Source organism: Nanorana parkeri, unplaced genomic scaffold, assembly GCF_000935625.1.
Source record: "Nanorana parkeri isolate BGI_ZX_2015 unplaced genomic scaffold, ASM93562v1 scaffold841, whole genome shotgun sequence".
Lineage (NCBI taxonomy): Eukaryota > Metazoa > Chordata > Amphibia > Anura > Dicroglossidae > Nanorana > Nanorana parkeri.
In genome coordinates, this window is record NW_017307109.1 from 130,806 (window position 1) to 154,194 (window position 23,389).

Below are 23,389 nucleotides of genomic sequence, written 5' to 3' on the forward strand. Positions count from 1 at the left end.
GGAAACGTATATCTGTTCCATCCAAGTTAGAGCTATACCATAGGATAAAAGAGGTGCGGACTATGGAACATCTCACTGCTAGGTTAAAAAACACTTTATCTACATACGATAAAGTATGGAAAGCATGGAGTGATATGGAGGACATCGTCCTTTAGGGAAGAGGTGGGTCTTATGTGAATCTATCGGGATACTCATATATCGATGCAATAGTGGAGTGTCATCCCTAGTCCGGAATAGCAATGGGATCCTTTGGTTGGGAGACCCGCTATTCGGCTAAATGGGAACCCATTGGGGATCCATTTCAATTCAACTCAATCCGATTTGGAGCACGCAATTAATATTAATATTTGTACGAATGAACATGAAGTCGGGTTACTCGAGAGACATATGCCTACCATTGCCCTACCCCAGGACTGGAATGAGACTCATGTACCATAGGTTTTGTTTTATGTTTCGGTTATGTTGATAACCACGTTTTAATATAAATTTGTGATGGTATATCACGGAATAGTAGTTTACAACATGCGTACTAATATGCAGACAAATCAGGAATGCCAATCTCTTGAGCTACATTATATTTCCATCGCTAGTCATGTGGTTCTTGATACGGCTTCATTAAAGGAGAACTATGGGGTCAGTGTTTTTCCCCATAGTTCTTAGTAGCACAAACTAGCGTCCTCCCGTTACCCTAAGCTCAGTATACCGCGAGCTACAGCTCGCGGTATACTGAGACGCCGCAGCGGATCCCGATTTAGATGACGGGAATTGCCCAGCTGCGTGAGTGACAGCTGGCTCTACCTATCTAGAGGCAGAGCCAGCTGTACCCTCCCCCGTCCGTTCCGCCAGTCAGCGCTGGCAGATCGGAGCGCGGAGAGTGGAATACAGCCCCTCCCCCTGTCACGGCAGAGAGCCGTGACAGGATCGAGAGGCGAGCCAACCCGGTATGTGTTCACTCATCTCCCGATCTACTGTGCCGACCTGTGACAGTCTCATTGTCACAGGACGGCTAGAACTATGAGGTTAGTGAAAAGCACTCACCTCATAGTTCTCCTTTAAAGAGCAACTTATATGACTGTAATTCCAACCTTACTTGCTTTGACTGCTTGTACTTTTATAATGTATCTTGAATTGTCTTAAATCTCATTTTTGTAACCTGCTCCTGAAAATTTATGAAAAGAAAGAAAATGTTATTTATTAAAAAAAGAAACCTGCACTGAGATAATATGTGCAACAGTTGCTGGAGTGTAAGAAGACAAGAAGTGACATAAGTGCAATAACGAATGAAACCACCCCCCCGGTATTTTATTAAAGAGACTCTGAAGTCGCAGCATATGCTATCCTTATAACATCAGCATTGTAAAAGGAATACATATTATACAGTAGTATAATATGCAATCACTGCTTATTTGAAAAAAATCCCTTTTTATGTAGTGAGTGCCGCCTTCTATCTTCCCATCACTTTCAACAATAGCCTGGATTCCATGCATCTCTTTACCGGCTGCTTGATGTGATCCAATCTTTATTTATTAAGACTATATATGCCATCATGCATTGCTTCCAGCAAGTAGTGATGACATTTACATTGTGTGATGTTCAGATGTTGAGTTAGGCCACATTCACACTAGAAACGGCCGGCACGTACAGCTCCGTGCTGCGTGCATGGCCGTATCAGGCAGCTCCCAGGAAGGACAGGTGCTGAGTGTGATTAGTACGCAGCCCCTGTCCTTCTCTATGGGAATACGCGGCTGTGCGCCGCCCTACGCTCACCCACCCTGCATATCCGTGCGGGTGTCTGTACTAGTACGCTGACAGGATTGATCCTGTCTGCGTCTGAGCCAGGACAGCCGCGCGCGGACGCACCTGCACTCGAGGTGAGCGTAGGGCAGTCTACGGCCGCGTATTGCCATAGAGAAGGACAGAGGCTGCGTACTAATCACACACAGCACCTGTCCTTCCCGAGAGCTGCCCGATACGGCCGTGCACAGAGCTGTACATGCTGGCCGTTTCTCGTGTGAATGAGGCCTTCTAGTTCAGAAGGCAGGCTCACTGAGAGTTGTGACACAAGGAAGTGCATATTTACAGGGCTGAGTGAAATTGTCACTGCATTGAGAACATTATGGGCATCTTCAATAAGTAAGTTTACAAACTTCTAGATGATGTTATTAGGAGTGGGATAGAAATTATGGAAAGACAATATAGAAATACATATTAATTTTTGGTTTCTGACTGTAGATTCCCTTTAAGAAAATACATGGTAATTGATTGCGATATGCAGTACTATAGCAAGCTAAATGTCAGTTACAGTTATAACAAGAGAATGTGAACTGTCCATTATAATGAATTCCTTTTTTGATTTCACATACATACCTCTACAGTTAAGTGCAGACCAAGCTGGCCGGCAACATCTCTGAGATTCTACTAAACACCTCTCTTCCAGATATGTCCTGTGTGTTTTGTTACATGCATATCCTCATAACAAAGTGGATGTGGATTTCTTCATTGTCAGTCAGGACTGTATGTTTGGTGTACATGTAAATGCAAAAATAAACAACATGAATCCAGCAGAGGAACTGATTCATTACATTTGAGCAAAAGAATGGCATTTGTATACATTCTGCAGAGAAGTGGATTACAGATCTGACCTTTAACTTGGTGCGAAAGGCGTTCCTGGGCCTTTCCAGTTAGCACTTTACGACCCTTAAGTGACCCGGTGTTTATGCTTCAAACAGAGAAAAGGCTTCCATCCACTTTAGTTCCTTCGAAGTCAAATATTTTCATATGTTTTATTTTAGCGCCAGCATCTGGGCCGTGTTTTGTAGATTTACTTTAAAAAGTGTCATTGTTTTTATTTGTTGGTTCCCAGCACTTAATGGTGTTATTTATTTAGATGTACAACATCTGGATGTGACAGTGTTTTTGTGTCAAAAGTTTTGGATCTTTGTAGTTTATCATAGCACGGGATACAGCAGAGCTGGCCTACCTGATTCCTGCTGACTTGGCTGACATTTGATCCATAGGTGGCTCACCTGGGTGCGACAAGAGCAGATTTATCAATCATTTTATGTCAAAGGAGCCAAGTGGAAAATTGTTGGCTGAACAGTGTCTTCACCTAATCAGCTGCAGAGTGAGAGAGATTTTTTAAACCCTCAGATTTTTTAACATACATCTATGGGTGGAATCTAAACACCTTTGAAGTGTGTACACACCCAGCAGGTGTGTTGTGCAAAGCCCTGCATGAATTGGGCTAATTTGGGCTAGTGATGTTGTGTAAATTAGCTCTATGTTGTGTTGCTTGCGTTGATGAATGCAGGAATGTAAATGCATGAGCTAACCATTTTTGTCTAAACTGTGAAGCAGCATTATATATGCATCATGTGCATGATTTTTCCATATATGGCATTAGTGGAAATATGCTTTTAGAGACTTTTTGGTTGATAAATACGTTTTGCTGTGTGAAAATCACACGCACCTGGTGCGTGCGTGTGTTTAGGTTAGTAAATCACCCCCCATGTATCCATTTTAGGGACAAGGCAGTCTGCTGCAAAACAGAAGTTCTGCCCAGCATGAGAACAGATACAGATTTAAAAGGAAGAGCAGCAAAGAGAAGGGAAACAACCATGGATTACAGTAAGGCACACATTACAGTATTGTTTTATGTTAAAAAATCTGAGGGTTTAATGTCACTTTAATGCAACCAATCAATTAGTTCAAAAAATAATCGGGCAACTAATTGATTATGAAAATAATCGTTAGCTGCAGCCCTAATGCCGAGCATTCCCAGACCTGGGTACTGTACCCAATAACTTTGTACATACACAAGGTCGGTGAAGCATTTGTGCTTGTGTATTCTGTTCTGCTAAAAAAAGAACAGGATCTGAAGCATCTAGATCAGGGGTAGTAAATAAAATTCAAGGATTAATAACATTTTCATTAGGGATGCACCAATACCAAGTACCGTACAAGTACAGATACTTTTCCAGCTCCAAGACTAGACTAGAGAAAAATTCAAAAGTTAGGAGGCAGCTGTCATTTGTATGGCGCATTCAGAGCTCCTGGGATTTGTACATCTCTGTTTTAATGTATGATTTTGTTTTTATAAATATATATTAGGAATGTACCGATACCATTCTTCCAAGTACAAGTACTGATATATTTTTGTTTATTGTCATGTGACAGTTTTTCTAAAACAATACAGACTAATGATTTCAGGAAAGTGGTGGAGCTCCAGAGCCAGGTCCCAGCTGCAACCACTGCAACCCTGGTAGTTCTCATGAAAATTTTTTTTTCTTTCTAGTCACTGAAAAATTGATATCACAAAGGGGCTAACAATCCCCTATGTGACAGCATTTGGGGGTGACGGGCCCTTTTTATGGAGATATCAGGGTTCAATTAGACCTCTGATGTCTCCCCTATACCTCCTAATACAGATCAACAAGCACATGAATACATTTGATGATCTGTATACCTGACACTTCAGCCGGCTTCTGACAGATGAACCATGAATAGCTGAGAGCAACGCTTCATGCTTACATTCCCTGGTCTGCTCCCACTCTCCATCCTGACACTGTGTGTTGTGGTCTCGGGACCCCCAGAGGAGCGCAGGATCCGAAGACCACAGTATGCGGGGTGCAGGGAGGCGGGTTGTGGCACGACCTTGGTTAACTTGTAGTTGAGCTGGCCCTGCCTGCCTGCCACCATTGGTTGCTAGAAAGTCAGCAGTCCTAGCAGCCAATGACTGGAGCGGAGGGAGGGCCTGCACTGGGTTATGGCTGGCAGTGGAAACACCGGCCTTGGAGGCCAGTGTATCCACTGTCAGCCAGCCTTAACCCAGAGCAGGTCAGCAGCCACGGTCCAGAGAAAAAAGTCCTTTACACAGGTTCCCTGGACTTTAATGAGCAGTTGACCCAAGGGTAGCTCCACTTTTTTTTTAAATCTGTAGACAGGCCTTAAAATTATAGTTATTGCATATAAGGGCACAAGGTATGCAAGGCACTGTTTATTTTTTATTTTTTTACTTTGATGGCAGCGTACACTGGCCTTTGTATACACCAGTGCGCTGTAGAAAAATGTTATATTCTGCATGGCACATCACACCAGTGTTGCGGTGAATGGGGCGCATAGAAAACAACTGTTTTCTGTGTGACCTGCAGGACAGCCGGCCATGGTCAGACATTCCTATGTGCTGGCAGAACATGTTTTTTTTTAACCCTCGCTGATAGAAAAAAAAATATATATATGCATTACAGTGCAGGCTCATTACAGTACAGAATGCGCAATCTGTTTCATTCTTTATTCTTAGAGCAATTTTGTGGTGTTCCCCCTGAGGTTCCCTGAAACCCAAAATGATTTCAAGGGTTCTTCTGGGGTAAAAAGGTTGAGAAAGAGTGATCTAGAGACTAGAAGCTAGTTTCTGTGAGGGCCCATTCACACTATTGTGCTTTAGTAACGCGCATTGGTGCAAAGCAGTTGGATGTGCGTTGCAGTGCAGTACAATGTGGAACAAAACACTAAACATGCATTGCGTTGTGCTACCACAAATGCTGCATGCACCTTTTTGCATTAGGCAACCCATTTAAATGAATGTGCTGCCTTTAAAACAAACCACGTTAATGCAGTGCAATAGTGTGAATTTGCCCACTATTACATCCTGTTACTTGAAGCCAGTGATTTATGTGACCCAATTAATCAAGGCTGTACTGTACTGTGTGGTTGGCTGTGTAGTCCGAGAGTTATGGAATGCAGCCATTTGCCCAATGTAGAAAATGTTCTAATTCTGTGTAATATTTTCCAGTAATATAACCGTTACATAACTCTGCCACGAGTGCCGGGTGGCATGGCCTCACATCGAGAAGGAATTTGCACTTTCCCAGTGAGCCATAAACATTTGTTTCAGGGCTAATCTGACCTTATTGCAGTGCTGTGTCATAGCACTGCTGGAAGATGAATAAATAGAGGTATTTTTTCACATGTTGTGCAGGGAAAAAGCTCAGGGGGATAGTCTTGAAAGTTGATAAGGTTATCAGCAGGGGGCCTCTGTTATGTTATCATTCCGAAGCACAAACAAGCAAAGGCAAGCGTGATTGTCCGTGAAGATGCGCAGTGGCCTAGTAATGATGGTTGCAATGTGCTTCTAATAAGATATTTGGATGTGCTTGTTTTCTTATTATGTTCACATAAAACTCATCTCCAGGCAGATAAAAAAAAAAACACCAATGATGTAGTTATGTATTTGTAAAAAAAAAGGCTTAATGTATGTTTAATGCAGCTAGCTTAAAGATGGCCATGCACTAAAATCTAACAGATTCCTCCATCCACGCTATACAGTATGGATCGGGAATTTCCCCCTGGTGTGCCACTGTCAGAAGCTGATTTACTGCAGTCCCTGTACATGCCTGGCTCCTTTGATTTTCAGATTGAAGGATATTGGGTGGCAGGATGCCGACTTGGTATCAGCTGCTTGTTAGTTCCTTGCATTCAGAGTGGTAGAGAGAGGTTCAGCCCTAGGAATCACTGAGGCCTGCTGCTGACAGGCAGCGATATATGACCTCACTTGTTGCTTTCTGCTGCTCCTTCACTGTCCAGACATAGGCTGATTCCATAGAGGTGAACGGACTGTATTGTATAACTGCAGACATGCAAATCCTTTGGAGTTCAGCTTTATGTGTTTTAGCCTGAATACCTAAAGGTCATTTTTGTGAAATTATTCTGCTGATATTGAATACAGATATAAAACCATTTTTAATGACACGCATTTCCATTTTTTGAGCCTTCAAAAGCCCTTAGAGATGGGATTAAATGCATTTGAGTTCTGATGTTTCTAATCAAATGTTTTCTTGTCTTGGGTCACTCAAAAACACATAACACAATGGTGGCTGCTTTATTTATATCCAAGAGGAATCTTTCCTCCTGAGTTAGGTTCTCCAAACTCTCCAACATGAACCTGATGAGATTCAGTTGCTTTTCCTAAAGGAAGCCAATTATAAAAAATTAAATCATAGGGTGCCTTTTGAAAATGCCAGTAGTCTCTTATACATGTATGCAGATCATGAGTTTTGACTTTTCTCTGACTTAACTAACTGTATGTTTATTCTGGGTAAGGGATTCAAACTCCATAGCCTGGCAACTAAGCTTTTACAATATGTCAGAAAGAAAAGTGGACAGTGGTTTTAACCCTTCCCAACTGATCCAAAATTTGAAACCGGTTTTGGCTGGAGTTGGTTGCCTGGCTGTTAATGCTGATTATGTATTAAACAGAACTCTGAACCACTGACCCAGAATACGCATGCAGCACATTAAAGTGATACCAAACTCAGGAGTTAAACCTTAAAAATGCATTCAAGTACCTTAACTATTAACAAAAATGTATCTTATTTGTGTAATACTCGGCTGTAAATCCTTAAATCATCTCTGAATTGATGCTGACACTGTCCTTCCTTCTGGAGGGTGGCTACTTTTGTTCTCAATGGCCCCTGATGTGTGTTGTAAAGTAGTAGTGACCACTCCAAGCTCACTCCTGTGATAGACTACAATTTCAATACAAATTAGTCAACTAAACGTGAGATTGTAGTCCATCATGAGAGTGAGCTTGGACCGGTGGCTACTTTACAACACACACAGGGACCATGGGGAACAAAAGTAGCCACCCTCCAGAAGGAAGGACAGTGTCAGCATCAATTCAGAGATTATTTCTCAAAATTGACTGCAAAGGTGGAAATACACTTTAAAGTAGATGTAAACCGTCTCTCTCTTTCCAACTAATACTTTTGGTTTCTACAACATCTCTGCACTTCTGCTGCATGCCAGAAGGTTTTCTGTGCATGGCCATTCAGTGCCAGGTTATCTACTGCGGAAGAAAGGGAAGGGACAAAGTTTTCAAACATCCTGATCCCCATCAATTGCAATGAAACAACGGTGTGGAACAATAATAAATAACAAGACAATGGATTTGTTTAAAAAGTCTTTGAATAAAGAAATTGTCTTTATTAATACATTATTATTTACTCTATAAAATTAATTTCTCCTTGGAGAAGACTTAACAATGAGCCAGGAAATGTTATAAAGTGGAAAATTCAGCCAGGAAGGTAATGGAGCTAGCAGGACAAAAAGGGGTTAAATGAGAGAGTCAGATCACAGGGACAAGTCCTAACAGGGTGACAGTGAAGGGAACAAGCATTTTGGCTGACACAGTCTTTATGATGTGGCTTCCAGACTGCAAGTTAGTGATGTCTCTGCCATGCTGATCCTGCTGGTTACGCATCTGCTTATTAAATGGAACATCATCCATGTCCATATCGTAGTCCGAATCTAAAAATCAAGAGGGAACATTGTAATTAACTTAAAACCCTAAATTAGATTAATTACATTTTAAATGTTACCTTCCTTGCATATTTATATAGCTTAAAGCACTCCAGTACAACAGAAAAACAGGAACTTCTAAAATCACTAAACGGAACCAATTAACACTTACCTCCATTTTGAGCATAGCATGCTATGTGAACCCTATGCTTCCTTGCACCACCGATCACATTTAAACTTTCAAGGCAGATTAAAATCTGAATGGTGGTTGTGAGGAGCTTGTGACTGGAGTTAATTATGTTAGGTTTTCAGTATGTGAGAGGCAGAAAGCAGGGTGTTCCAGTATTACAAGCACGCATGTTTCAGGATCATTTTAAAACAGGCAAAAGGGACTACAACAATAATTGAAGGATAACAAAGACTATGTTGGGGCTTTGCGTTTTCCTTTTGAGAGGAATGGGTTACATCCAGGTATACCTGCACTCAAATTGCCCATTGCTATATATGCTCCAAGATGGAGGCTCACATAGATTAGAAATAGGACCACACCACAGAGGGGCTTTGATGAGGCAGTGTGACATCCACCTATTTTGCAAAGGTTGTGCACCTGAAACCTCTGTTTTTAAGGCAAATTGTTTAGACATTGAAATTTGATTTTTGCAGGCTAGCTGGTAAGTGTGCTGGAAAATGTTTGTGTTTGTGCTATTGTCTGTGCAAACGACCCATCATTTGACCACATTGGCAGACTTTTTAAAGCACCCCATTACTACCTGCAGCCTTTTTTGTATTTCCTTTTTTTTCTAGATACAGGCCAATTTACTAAAGGAGTTGAAGCTTCACACAATAAATTGCGTTTGGCATTTGAAGTGAACAGGGATTTGCTTCTGACATGATTTGATAACTGAAGTGAATATTTACACAACCTATTGTCTGAAGATTTCTTAACTCCTTTAGCCCAAGAGCCTCTCTTTAAATATTAAGCAGCTAGTCAAAGATCCCTTTTAAACACGTAAAAGTTTAATTTTGAATTTGCCTGGAATATATCATTAAAACACTTTGTAATTTCCCTATAAAAACAATCTAACCTTGGTGGCGTGCAGTCATCAGTTTCTTGTTCACAAATTAAAAACAGTAGTAAAATGTGTTATTTTTGTCTTCCAAATGCAGCATAAACTGAATATCCTTGCTGTCAAGCCTCAGCCAAATGAGATCATATCTCTTATCTGTTAAACTAAACCATGAAAGGTTTAGATAACTATGATAAATGACTCGCTTATTGTATAAATAATTGTATTAATTTAATCTCCCTGGGCTGGGGAATGCCCGTAGAGTCTGTGTTTGGTAAGCTAAAAGAGTAGAGTTTTTCTTTTAGCATTCATGTAAGTGGAGAAAGGTCTGCCTGTCCATTAAAAACAGATTGATCTATTTAGGAGTGGTAAGCCTGAGGTTTAGGATATTATTTGGCAATGTGACAGGCCCAAGAATGGATCTTGTTCAGACATGTCCAATTCCCGCTTTTGTTTCAATTTCACTTATAGGCCACCTCCTACATTCCAATAAACTATGCGGGATAAAGATCTCTGGGTGTGCGGACTTTAAAACTGCTGCTAAAGTTTTTATGTAATTTACTGGCATAAGACATTTGAGAATTTGAGTTAAATATTTGGTTCATCTTAGAAAGACCATTTGTATTGTTCTATGCAACACACATAAAAATCAAACTGTAGCTCTGAAATTTTGGGGATGTTTTCCATTGGATGAACAATTTTTTGTTTGTGTGGGTGTGTATTTTTAATGTTAAAAAAACAACCTCACCTTTAGTGAAGTCCTTTTAATACAGCTTCCCATGGTGCAGCCTACCTGGGGTAATATTTATATTCCTTTCAGATCCTGCAATCCTTCCACTGAAATGGTCCTAACTAGCACCTCTTTGTTTTGCACATGCATGATGTGGCAAAGTTTATTCCTATGGGAAAGCTGTACTCAGAGATGCTGGACACCATTATTAAGATGGACTTTTACCCCTTTTTACTAAAAAAATCACATCAGCATGCAGCTTTGCATGCTGATTTAAAATCATCTTCCATTCACTAGTTAAACAAACTTGTCATTTACTTACAAATAGAGTTCATCTACTTCCTGATCCACTTCTGGCACAAATGATGTAATATGCCAAAGTGTTGCATCCTTATCAGAGCATTAATGTGAAATCTCATGAGATCTCAGGAAATTTTCCTCCCCTGAGATGATGTGCATGTCCTAGTCACATGTGCCAGAGTTCCAGGAAGTAACCGGGGAGCTAGTAACATGCCTTTTAGTTAACATGGCCACTGCCTGAAGACTGGATAGGAAAAGTGAAATAAGGTATGCAAAGAACACAAAGCCGGCAATTATCTAGAAGTATGTGTTTGTAGATTGTCATTACTGAACATTTCTAAAGGTGTCTTTGTTGTTATTTTAAAGATATGGGTACACATACGCAGAATAAAGATGAGTTGGCTTGCACCATGTGAAAGGAAAAATCCCTGGATCTTGGATGGATGAAGGTAATTATTATCACAGGTGGGGTGCACTGGTGGTGGGGGGATTCATTAAAGAACAACTTTACTGAAGGTACTGCTGCATGTGTATTTTCTTTTTTTTAAAAGAGACTGAGAAAGTTGTGCTTGTGCATAGGACATTGTAGGAAAGTGATGCTTCTACCGAGCAATGTGGTCCCAGTCACCTTAGGCCATACAGCCATACACAAGCACATCTCTTGCCAAGAGCATAGGGACGTGGAACATCTGCCAACCTTCACACGCATTATTTGAGCATCATGGCCTGGTTCAATCAATCTGATTGGTCTATGGAGCTAGGCAGGAGAGATGCACATCGGACACTTTTTACGTACTTGCTCCTTCTGGCTTATCAGAGAGAAAATAATACCCATTTGACAAAGTCCTTATAAACTGATTACTCCCTCTGGTGAGCATCAGACAGTTGTGTCTGAAGGTATCCTATAGACAGGATATTGACACAAAAATACCTGCATCCGGAGTCCTCTATTAGAACATTTAGACTAGATCTCATTCCCAACTGTGGTTTTGAATTAAACATCATTGGGTCTAATTAATGAAAGAATAACCTTATGTGGTACTCTTGTTACAATGCATATAAGGTTGGAAAAAAACAACAACAACTGATGGTTCATGTCTGAGTTGCTGTATGCTAAATTGCACATGCATTGTGGTGTTCACAATGAAAATAAAACCAATGGCACCACAGATGGTTTTGTGGTTACACATATGTGTAAATTGGCCCTAAAGGGTTTATCTCATGAATCTGCATTGCCAAATGCACCTTACAAAATGTACTTATTTATTTGTAGGTATGTAGGCAGGTTTTGCCCCTTTTAAAGTAAACATTTCCTGGGAGAAATACAGGCCACTGTTGCTGACTTTGCTACTTGCAAGGTTCTATGAGATGTCTAGTGAGGAGGAAAGAAATGAGGCTAATTTGAGGTGTAGCTAAAACCATTTTTCAAATACAGATTCATCAGAAAGACTTTTACATGGTTAAATGAAACATTTCACAGGAAGAAATAATGACTAAACGCCTATCTGATACTTATGTGTAAATTGAATCCTTTGATGAGAAAATTACTGTGAGACAAAATAGCGAGCACAGTTAAAACAACTCATCCACTTTCATGAAATGACCCCCATTCTATGTATTCATTGCATGCCTATTTAGGATAGTAAACAGCACGATAATTACATCTATAACCTGTCGGCAAACATGTGAAGCTGCTGTGTCAGAGCCATTGTTCTTCATGGGCTTTACATATGTACATTAGTTCAGACTCCAGGTACTTACTGATAAGATTATTTTCCAGGTTACAAAGTAACACTTGTATTAATAGTGTGAAAAAGAAAATTATCAGGTGTAAATGGCACTGTGACCTCTCAATTAAGAGGCGTCACAGTTTGATTATTCTATTGTAAACAAATCAGTGAGCTGGGAACCTTATTCTAATCAATTCACTGTGCTTCGTTTAATGCATTATTGTCCTTTGGAGGCCAGTGCAAAAGTTCCTCAGATTTGACAAACGGCAGAGAATTTCAAGTGAAACACTGCTATGTATGTTAACTGCTTTACTAGCCAAAGCAGTGACAGGACAAGGTCCTAAAGCATGAAGCGCAATTTTCGGACCAGCTCCTTCGACAGAAATCAATTAAAAAAATGTACTTTTGTCTAGCAACGGGCCACACACTGGTCGAATTTCACCCTGAGTCAGCTGAAATTTTACCAGTGTATGGCCAGCTTAAGAAACTATCTCCATAACTATATTTGAACACCATGAACTGGTTGGCTGCAATCAGGCAGAATAAGTGATTGCATGAGTTAGAAAACCTGTACCAAATGCTATTGTGCCCTCCTAGAAAGCTGAAACCTGCAGTGTCCTGCAGCATTCTCCTTTCATTCACACAGAGCTGGCAGAGCCGACCTTACAAGTTTAACTGTATAAGCACTTCTGTCTGCTCTCTATAGTTCTTGGGTAGTGTTAGACTCTACCATTCATATTCATGATGTACATATGACAATAACAGCGCCTGAAAGTCATTTGAAATATTAATCAGGCATGCTTTGCTGAAAAATAAACTGAAATTTAGGTGAAAATAATACACTGGCTACTGTTACGGGTTACAGCTCACCAAGAAAACCTTTTCATCATTAAACCTAACAGAGCAAAGCACAGAGCAATCAGGAATATATAAAGCGAGTTTAATGTTGGCTACACATTGGCCAATATTTCGCTCAGAACAACCGGTGATGATCAAACAGCCAGACTCATTGAAAACAGCTACTAGATGTTACATCGCCCATCTTCAAGATGTGGTGGGGGTCTGAGGATAGGGTTATTTATAGATGGAAGGGACCAACCCCAAACAGATTACAGGGCTTTTCTATAATATTTTTGTTTGTGATAATGAGCCTTTCTAATACATACAAAGTGTATGATACTTCTAAGAAAGACCTTCTAGGGGTTCTTCTAAACAGTTCGATCCAAGTGTAATTACATTGAGTCATCTGTTCAAAAGTGGTTCTCTCTCAGGTCCGCTCCTCTGCTGATTGACAGCAGGCAGTGGTAGGATGCAATAGCCAGCCTGCTATTGGCTATTACAATTTGAAATAGCCAATAGCAGGCTGGCTTTTTGCTCCCGCTGTCGGATATGGAATCTTGCCGCCGGCAGATGAACACACAGCCTGGTCATCGCAGTACACAGAGGTGCCTTGACGAGGCAGTGCAGCTTTCACATATTTTGCAGAACACGGGTATCTAAAACGTTTGTTTTTAACTTTAGCGGCTAGACAGGTTTTTTTTGCATGCTGGCTGGTGAGTGTGCTGGGAAAATTTTTGCTGTTGTACTTTATAAAGCCCTTCCATGTGTACCTTGCTTTGAAGGGCGGTTATAAGTTGATGAGTGTGTTTGCCATTTGTTTTGCTTGACTGATCTGGTGCAGTGACACACTGGGGGTCTCGGGTGCCGTTGTGTTGTGGGGGGTCGTGTGTGTTCCTGTGCCTTTAAGGAGGTTGGGCTGCCTCCTGGTGAACCTGCACCCAATTTTATCTGTTGCTACATGTGCTCCAAGATGGAGACTCTCATAGGTTAGAGTTAGGACCGCACTACATAGAGGTGCCTTGACGAGGCAGTGCGGCTTTCACATATTCTGCAGAAGACGTGTATCTAGAAACTCTGTTCTTAACATTAGCGGTTAGACAGGTTTTTTTTTTTGCATGCTGGCTGGTGAGTGTGCTGGGAAACTTTTTGCGGTTGTAATGTATTCATCTGCCTGGCACAAGATTTCATAGATGGATGTAAACAGAATATCGGCACCTAATATCAGTTATCGGCCTGAAAGGTGGCCCATAATCTGATTTGGTATCGGTTCTAAAAAAATATCATCGGTTGACACCTCATTAAAACAATATTTGTTGATCCTGGCATGAAGCTCCTTGTCCAGGTACTTCCTGTTTTGGGGTGACAACTGTTTCTATATTGTGCGTTTGCATTGTCACCTGCACCGCTGCCAAGACTACAAGCAGATGTGCAGGCATGGGCCAATGTTAATTCTATCATTAAGTTGGTCCAGAGCAATGATGAGCGAGTGTGTGTAGAAACAAAGTGGCCAAAGAGGCCAGTGGAGATCAGCAGCACTGAGATTGAAGAAAGGTCAAAGAAAGCAATTGTTTGATAAAGTGTTTTGTTAAACTAATGTCATCCCATTTAGATCTACTCTAATTTTCTTTTTCTGCAAGGACCTTAAATAGACTTTGAAAATACATAGCATGCACATTTAAATGGCTTTGCAGATGTCATTACCAGAACAGCCGTTTGCTAGCACCACAGTGATTTTTAGTACAAGAGGAGCCTAAATATACCTAGAGGCAAACACCCTGGGCTGGTAGGCTATACTCTGTGTGCTTCCCAAGACTTACTTTTCATCTGTGACTGGAGTTTCAGTTATGCTTGTTTTCCTTTTACATTACAGTTAAATACTGCCTGGGATAGTTTATTTACACTTTTAATTTTCAGGACAAGCTTTCTGGGGTCTACCCAAAACCCTGTCCTGATACTTTACATACATGGGTCACTGATGTAGGTATAAGTTGTAATTTATGATAAGGCCAATGCATGTTTTTTTTTTACATGGCTATGAGCACTTCTATTAGCATTGCTTATGTAAATTACTTTGGTTATCTTGGCAGACATGATCACCGCACTATGTAACAGATTCATCAAAATGTCCATGGAAGCCATGAATCACTTCAATAGAATCACATGGCATATGGTGCTGTTATCTTCCATGAGATAAAATAGTCCAGCAGAATAAACACATCCCACAGTGTCATGCACAAGTATGCAAATTCTGTGACTTCTGCTTTCGGTAACAATCCACCCCAAATTATTCAGTGAACCGCCTGATGTTACAAGCAAATGAATGGGGGGAGGAGTATAATGTCAAAACACTTTTTTTCCGGGCAGCAGAGAGTCATAGGCTTAAATTCCACCAGCGACCCTTCCTGCATGAATTCTGTCTGTTGTTTTTGTGGGAGACTTTTTTTCCAATAACCCAATATACTAGAAGATTAACTGCCTCTAGATTGTGTATATTTAGGTTTATATGAGGGCTGTAGGAACATTATTTGCATAACTGAAGGTGTGGTAAGGATCTTTGCATAAAAAGGAGCATCCCACTTTCCTTTTGAGAAGTTTCAGAGTTGGGCCGTAGCTTATTACACTGTAGCCTTAACAATGTTAGATGTCTGAATATGGAAAAAATAAAAATTGTCTCTAGGTTTGCACCTACCCCCCACCCCCTACCTTTCAGCTTCTGTTTGAACCCTAGCTTACATGGTACAACTCTAGAATTCTAATACAAGTACCACATCAAAGCAAACACCTACCATGATTTTCAGTGGCATGCTCTGAGTCACTTTATGATGGAATGATAGATACACATGACTTATGTCAAAGCTTTAGAACTATGTTCAGCTTGTTCACCCTGGTTTACTTCCAGCAATGCAGGAAAGAAAAAATAGAAGTTACCCATTTATATGCTAATCGTGTGGTCTGCAAAAAAATGGGTGAAACCCACCCCTTGGACTCTGGACCTTGAAGTGAAGCCGGCTATAAAGATGCCAGTACTTTTCATCAGCGTGCCTGCTGAACAGGATTCCATGATAAGCAGGATGGCGGGTGAATTGGCAGCTCTGGTCATTGGAGGAAAGAGCTCCACAAAGCACAATTAGCACATAAACTGGTTACATAGCACAAATGCAAAACATAATCTTGCCCATGATAAAAAGAAAAGCCGGTCAGTCTTTTGAATTCTTTTATATATAGATTTATATCTAATTTTACATGTTAAACAGATAAGCTCGATATACAGTAAATCATTTACTAATGTGTGCTAATGTTTCAAAACTTTTGCCTCTATATAGTTTATAGCTTTATACAGATATGCTGGAAGGTAAATTGGCTCCTGTCTAAATCGGCCCTTTATGTATGCATGGGATATAGGGACCTTAGATTGTAAGCTCCATGAGGGCAGAGACTGATGTGAATGTACGCTATGTAAAAGTACTGCGTAAATTGTCGGCGCTATATAAATACCTGTAATTTAAAAAAAATATATATATACACACAGTATGTACATGGGGGCGGCCATATATGCTAATTCTGTACGCAGGCTTTGCTTTCTACTTTGCAGTCCATTCCCTGTGGAATGGGTATCTCATCTCAACAGTTGCTGTGCATCTAAACTGATTTTGATTTTAGTGTTGCAGAGACAGGCTTGCCAGCTCACTACATCAAATTAGGATTCCTTGCAGGAGGCTTTTGTATTTGCCTATGTACAAATACCTCAAACATGGGGAAATGGGACTGTACTGTTTTTGTTGCACACACACATACAGTCGTGCTCATAAGTTTACATACCCTGGCAGAATTTATGATTTCCTGGCCATTTTTCAGAGAATATGAATGATAACACGAAAACCTTTCTGTCACTCATGGGTAGTGTTTCGCTGCAGCCATATCAATCAACTGTGTTTACTCTTTTCCAATCATAATGACAACAGAAACTACCCAAATGACCCTGATCAAAAGTTTACATACCCTGGTGATTTTGGCCTGATCACATGCACACAGGTTGACACAAAGGGGTGTGAATGGCTATTAAAGGGAACCATCCTCACCTGTGATCTGTTTGCATGTAATCAGTGTGTGTGTATAAAAGGCCAATGAGTTTCTGGCCTCCTGACAGACCCTTGCATCCTAATCCAGTGCTGCACTGACGTGTCTGGATTCTGAGTCGTGGGGAAAGCAAAAGAATTGTCAAAGGACCTGCGCGAAAAGGTAGTTGAACTGTACAGATAGTTGAACTGTATAGAACAGGAAAGGGATATAAAAAGATATCCAAGGAATTGAGAATGCCAATCAGCAGTGTTCAAACTCTAATCAAGAAGTGGAACATGAGGGGTTCTGTTGAAACCAAACCACGGTCAGGTAAACCAACTGTCAGCCACAACTGCCATGAAAATTGTTCGGGATCCAAAGAAAAACCCACAAAAAACGTCAGGTGAAATACAGGACACTCTGAAAACATGTGATGTGGCTGTTGCAAGATGCACAATAGGGAGGCACTTGAAGAAAGATGTGCTGCATGGTCGAGTCGCCAGAAGAAAGCCATTACTAGCAAATGCCAGTATCCTGCTTACAATACACCAAACAGCACAGAGACAAGCCTCAAGCCTTTTGACACAAAGTCATTTGGAGTGATGAGACCAAAATTGAGCTTTTCGGCCACAACCATAAACACTACATTTGGAGAGGAGTCAACAAGGCCTATGATGAAAAGTACACCATTCCTACTGTGACACACGGAGGTGGATCGCTGATGTTTTGTGGATGCTTGAGCTACAAAAACACAGGAAAGTTGGTCAGAATTGATGGCACGATGAATGCAGTATGTTATCAAAAGATACTGGAGGACAATTCGCATGCATCAGCTTGGAAGCTGAGCATTGGAACGTACTTGGACATTCCAACATGACAATGATCCTAAATACAAGGCCAAGTGGACCTGTCATTGGCTACAGCAGAATAAAGTGAAGGTTCTGGAGTGGCCATCTCAGTCTCCTGACCTCAATATCATTGAGCCACTCTGGGGAGATCTCAAACGTGCAGTTCATGCAAGACAGCCCAAGAATTTACAGGACCTGGAGGCTTTTTGCCAGGAAGAATGGGCAGCTTTACCATCTGAGAAGATAAAGAGCCTCATCCACACATACCACAAAAGACTTCAAGCTGTCATTGATGTTAAAGGGGCAACACACCGTATTAAGAACTGGGGTATGTAAACTTTTGATCAGGGTCATTTGGGTAGTTTCTGTTGTCATTATGATTGAAAAAGAGTGAACACAGTTGATTGATAATAAATGGCTTCAGCCAAACACTACCCATGAGTGACAGAAAGGTTTTCGTGTTATCATTCATATTCTCTGAGAAATGGCCAGGAAATCATAAATTCTGCCAGGGTATGTAAACTTATGAGCACAACTGTATACTTTAAGGTTTAGATTGGTTCATTATCTGAGATGATGTTTATGGTTGGCACAGATACTGCTTCCCTGATGCTTAGTAATTAAAGTATGGTGAACGCAGGGGCGTCTTGTGGCTGGGTGTCACCCGGTCTCCAGACTGGGTGTCACCCGGTCTCCAGACCGGGTGGCATCCTGACGTGTCGGCATCGTGCATGCACGGCCATTTGATTGACGCCTGCCGGTGGCTATCTTGGTGATGGACGCCAGCAGAGAGAGGAGGGGACTTCACCCGGCGGGATGAGGTATGTTCCCGGGTCCCCTCCTCTCTCCTGACACTGTCGGGCTCTCGATCCATGACTGAGTACACGACTTTTTAGTCATTTTGGTGTCACCCCTGCAATGGTGTCACCTGAGTGCGGGCAGCACCCCCTGTGTGACTCCATTGGGTGAACGCAGATACAAAATAACTCCAGGTGTCTGGTTTAGATCATATTGGCAGCTCTAATTTGTTTTTGTCTGTGTCATCATTGCAGAAATTTCTCATCACTTCCTGTGCATATAGAATGGTGTACAGAAAAAGTTATTTTAAAGAAACTTTATAATTTAAATACACAGCCTATTATGGTAGTTATGTTTAGTGTAGGGCAGGGCTAATAAGCCTGCTCACTGTATACCATTTGTTTCTTGTTATCTATATATGAATTTCATAATATCCTCATAGAATGAATTAACTTAAGTATATATATGCTTGTAATCCAATGGTGAATCGCACTGTGTTTGACATAACTATGACCATCTGCAATATGCCTTAATCATGTACCCTAAACTATGTGAAATCTCTGACAATCATTGTTATTACCTTTGCATGAATCCTCAAGGTGGCTATACTTTGCTTGCGGGTTGGTATTAGTGGAGAACAGATCTGCTCCACCTTCCAACCCTTCAAGTACTACCCACAGAACTAAATACCTATATATTGTGGATACTAGATGAAACAATATCGTGGACAAATACGTTAAATCCATTAATTTGGATGAGGAATCATGCAGATCTCTAACTGAACTAGCATTGTTTTCTGTACTCAATCATGTTTGAATAGTTGCTCCCATTTACCAATTGAATCATGTTTTGTTCCTAGGGTCACATTCTGCTCCTAGGGCAGTGCTAGCGGAGAGCATTATTGCATTCCACAGCCCTATGAACATCCTTGTTAAGGGCCTTTCTGTATGTTATTCTGGTCATTGGCACTTTAACCCCAATCATGTATGTCCATAAGAACATAGGGTGAATCATGTCGGTTTTGTAAATGGAGAGGTATTGTGTATGTGGAAAGAGCTTTGTAGGGACTATTTATCTAGTTTAATAATTTTTATCATTGGCTTTGAGCCCCCCCCTTTTCTCTTTTAAGATTTATACGAAATAAATATATTTTTTATGTATTTTTCTGTTTGGAGTTGTCATTTATCTGGTGCTTTCAAAACCCCACTTTTTCTTTCTTTAAAATAACTTTTTCTGTACACCATTACCAGGGGTGTGGCACCCAATATCCAGATCCAGGTCAAAAACTTCTTTGCCCTGTGCATATAGAAGGTGAGGAAGAAGCTCAGGAACTGGCAAATAAACAGCAATAAAAACCTGACAGAGGCGCTCAAAGCTGGATCTTAAGCTTTCCTAGCACAGATAGAATGTTGGCCATTTCCTGCTGCATCGTCCATAATTCGATCCATGGGTGGCCCTGCCAGCAACAACCCCCACTCTATAAAAGTTGACTTTTGTTTAAGGAGCCGGGAGGAAAACTGTTGACCGCACAGTGACAACAGCCAATTTGCTCCAGTCACTGTTTAGGTATTCCAATAGCTTCCGGCACCGGCTGACAGAATCCAACAGCCTGCAGGGGAGATAATTCCATCCACACAGTCCAGAGTGGATGGGATAACCTATTTTATTTTTCCTTTTCAAATCTTGGGGCCAAATGAGAAAAATGGCCAGCATTAGACTGTCTACAGTTAAGTAATTTGTCAAATTTAAAAACAACAGTGAAATTAGGCCTTGTTCACACATGCGGCAAAGGGATGGCAAAAACAGGTGGTTGATCTGCGTTTTTACCACCCCCAACTGCGTACCCAAAAAAGCGGCTGCTCAGGCTTGTTCACAAGATGTGGCACATTTTATACATGTTGCATTTAGCAGGGTGTGCTGCATGCCAAATGTAACCATTGCAGTCAATGGGACTGACCTGCAAATGCGTGTCGGTATTATAGCGCAGCGTGTTGTTATAATGCAAAATGCCCCTTTGGATCCAAACTAAAAAAAAAAACAAAACAAGAATTCAGGTGGCAGCAGTATTGCCTCCCAAACGCGTGTCACCCATCCTCCTGATAACAGATTAACCGGGGCTTGTTTTTTAGGGGGCAATAAAGTCTGATGCCTGTGTGAATTTAGCCTTAGTGCCGTTGTCAACGTTTACCTATTTTATGGATGGCATGAAAACAATAATACTGATCGCTATGGCATTGCTATTGGTTGCTATGGACAACAACTACAATTTTGTGATTATTTTCTTCAGTTTATTGGAGCAGCCCCCAGTTGAGTTCTTTTTTTTTTCCTACCCCATTTACACTTGTTTTAAGGAGGACATAGAGTTGCTAACATAGTATAGTTAGCAGCTGCAATGACTCTAAAAATTAAATACCTCAGCTTGATCATACCCTCCCATGTCCACTCATATCTACCCTATAAACTAGAGAATGAGTGTGGTAGGAGCATCACTGAGCAAAACTATTCCAGCTCCGGTACACTGACTCATGTACTGGGTGACTTTTCCTCTACCAGATTCCTTCTGCTCACCCTGCCTGTTCTGTGTATACCTCTGTCAACTACAAATCTGCATATTATTTTTTAAAATAACAATTTCATTTAAAATATTTGAAAGAAAGCACATGCAATCTGTTCTAATTCTTCTTAAAAACGTTTTGTTCCAAAATACACCTGCAAAGACAGAGTCTCTTGATCTATCAGGAAGCAAAAGGTTCCATGCATAAAAATCCAAAACCATAGCTTGAGATAATGAAAATTTTCCAGCATTTAACTCCCATCACGGCTGAATGTTCTGCTGCCTAGATTACGTGCTTGCAAAGCAATTCTCAATGCGAATTCTCACTGAGAACCTTTTGGCCCTGAGAAACAATGTTAGTAATTGCTCCAAAAATCTGTTCCTTGTTAAAATAAGCCAGTGTCTGGGGGGCATATCAAACAATGCACATTAATTATATAGCTCCATTCGTTTCCTTGCCATTTTAATCCTTTTGCGTAGCAGATTACATTTTATGAATAGCATTCCGATTATGACTACTAGAAGAGAGGGCACATTATATGAGACAGAGAGTTAAATGTACAGCAATGCTTTTAAAGAGGAACTCAAGTAAAAATTTAGGCCTGCTTTAAACAATTAGGCAAATTATATAGAAAATGACTAGGGGTTAAAATGTTTGTCTGCCTTAATGAGGAGACCTCGTGACCGTGTGGATCTGGATCATGTGATTTCATGGCAGTTGCGCACATGGGTGCTTATGTTATCATAGCTGCCAGTCTAATAATGAACCCCTCCGCTCCCTTTCCCAGTCTCGCTCTCCATGATTGCTTGACATGGACCCAATCATTGAGATCTTAGATTTTTTTCTTTTTTTTGTTGCTAACCAATTACCAATCTTCCCAGCCAATTGTTATCCAATTGGATAAATATCACTGGGAAAATATCACAGTGAAATAGTTCTGTGTACAGCTGTTTGTAACTATTTGGCTCTGCACCCTGAGACATTCAAAAGTGTGGCATTGGCCATGTGTGTATGTGGCCAAATAATAGTGTGGCCACATGTGTAGTAACAATCTGATGCAGAGTAGTAGCATTGGGCTCACAGATTTTATTTTTAATAAAAAGGGAAAGTAGGTGGTTTTGTTTCTGAGCCAGTGTTTACATGTCATTTTTTTAAACTTTAAAGTGCATTTCTACTTTTTCAGTCAAATTTGAGAAAATGTATATTTGTTACACAACATACCTAAAAATTATTTTATAAAGTCTTACCTTTTTAGATGTTTCTTTTGATGAGGCTTTTGGGTAGACTGCAAGCTACTTTAAACAATTTTAAAGCAAATATGTCCCCATACAAACACTGGGGGGGAATTTATCGAAACTGGAGCAGCTGTGCATGGCAACCAATCGGCTTCTCTCTTTCATTTTCAAATCTTAACTGAACAAACTGCAGAGAGATGCTGATTGGTTGCCATGGGCAACTGCTCCAGATTTTGTCTGATCCAGCTTTGATAAATTCTCCTCACTGAGTTTACCTCCTTAATCTACAACACAGAAGCCAATCTTCTAGATCTTCAAGGTGCAACAGAAGCCTTTATGGAAGCCTTTTTTTAATAAGATTTGGATGGAGTGACAAGGCATTGGAACACCCGTCTGTTTTTTACTGCTTTCTATGTTCCTGTTACCGAGATTTACCCTCTATTTATCCTGGTGGTCAATATCACTGAAAGTGAGACAAAAATCCCAAATGCAGAAGAGGAATGGATGAGAAATCTTCCAATGGGCACACTAGTTCTGGTAACACTGCTGATCACCAAGGCTTTCCCTCACTTTGGAGGGATTTCCTCTCACTTCCTGTTGTGGCTTTCAGACCGAAAGTAAAAGGGAAATCTCCCCGATGGGACAAAAAAAAAATCTGACAAGTGTTAACCCCCCATACATTATCCAAAACTAAAAAAACACACATTTTGGCTTCAGTTTACTTTAAGCCTATGTCAGGGCAGACCATGTTCAATTCTTGTTTGCAAGTGATGAGGAGATCTGCCGGCAGACCAGGTGAATGGTAACATGAAAAAAAATTAATAGTAGGCATTATCCCAATTTGGCTGCAAAAATGGATATACACCTTACGGCTGCATGTTCTCTATAAAGCTCAGTATGTTGGCAGCCCATGCAAAATGAATGGGCTGCCT

General features: G+C 40.7%; 1 protein-coding gene across 1 annotated transcript in view; it reads right to left on the reverse strand.

The window, feature by feature from the left end:
• Positions 1-7,983: 7,983 nt before the first annotated feature.
• GPC3 (glypican 3) overlaps positions 7,984-23,389 on the reverse strand; it is a 365,721-nt gene continuing 350,315 nt past the window's right edge. Inside the window, exon 8 of the mRNA XM_018565397.1 lies at positions 7,984-8,304. Within this exon, the coding sequence (XP_018420899.1) occupies positions 8,123-8,304 (182 nt within the window). The 3' untranslated portion in view covers positions 7,984-8,122. The remainder of the gene's footprint in view (positions 8,305-23,389) is intronic.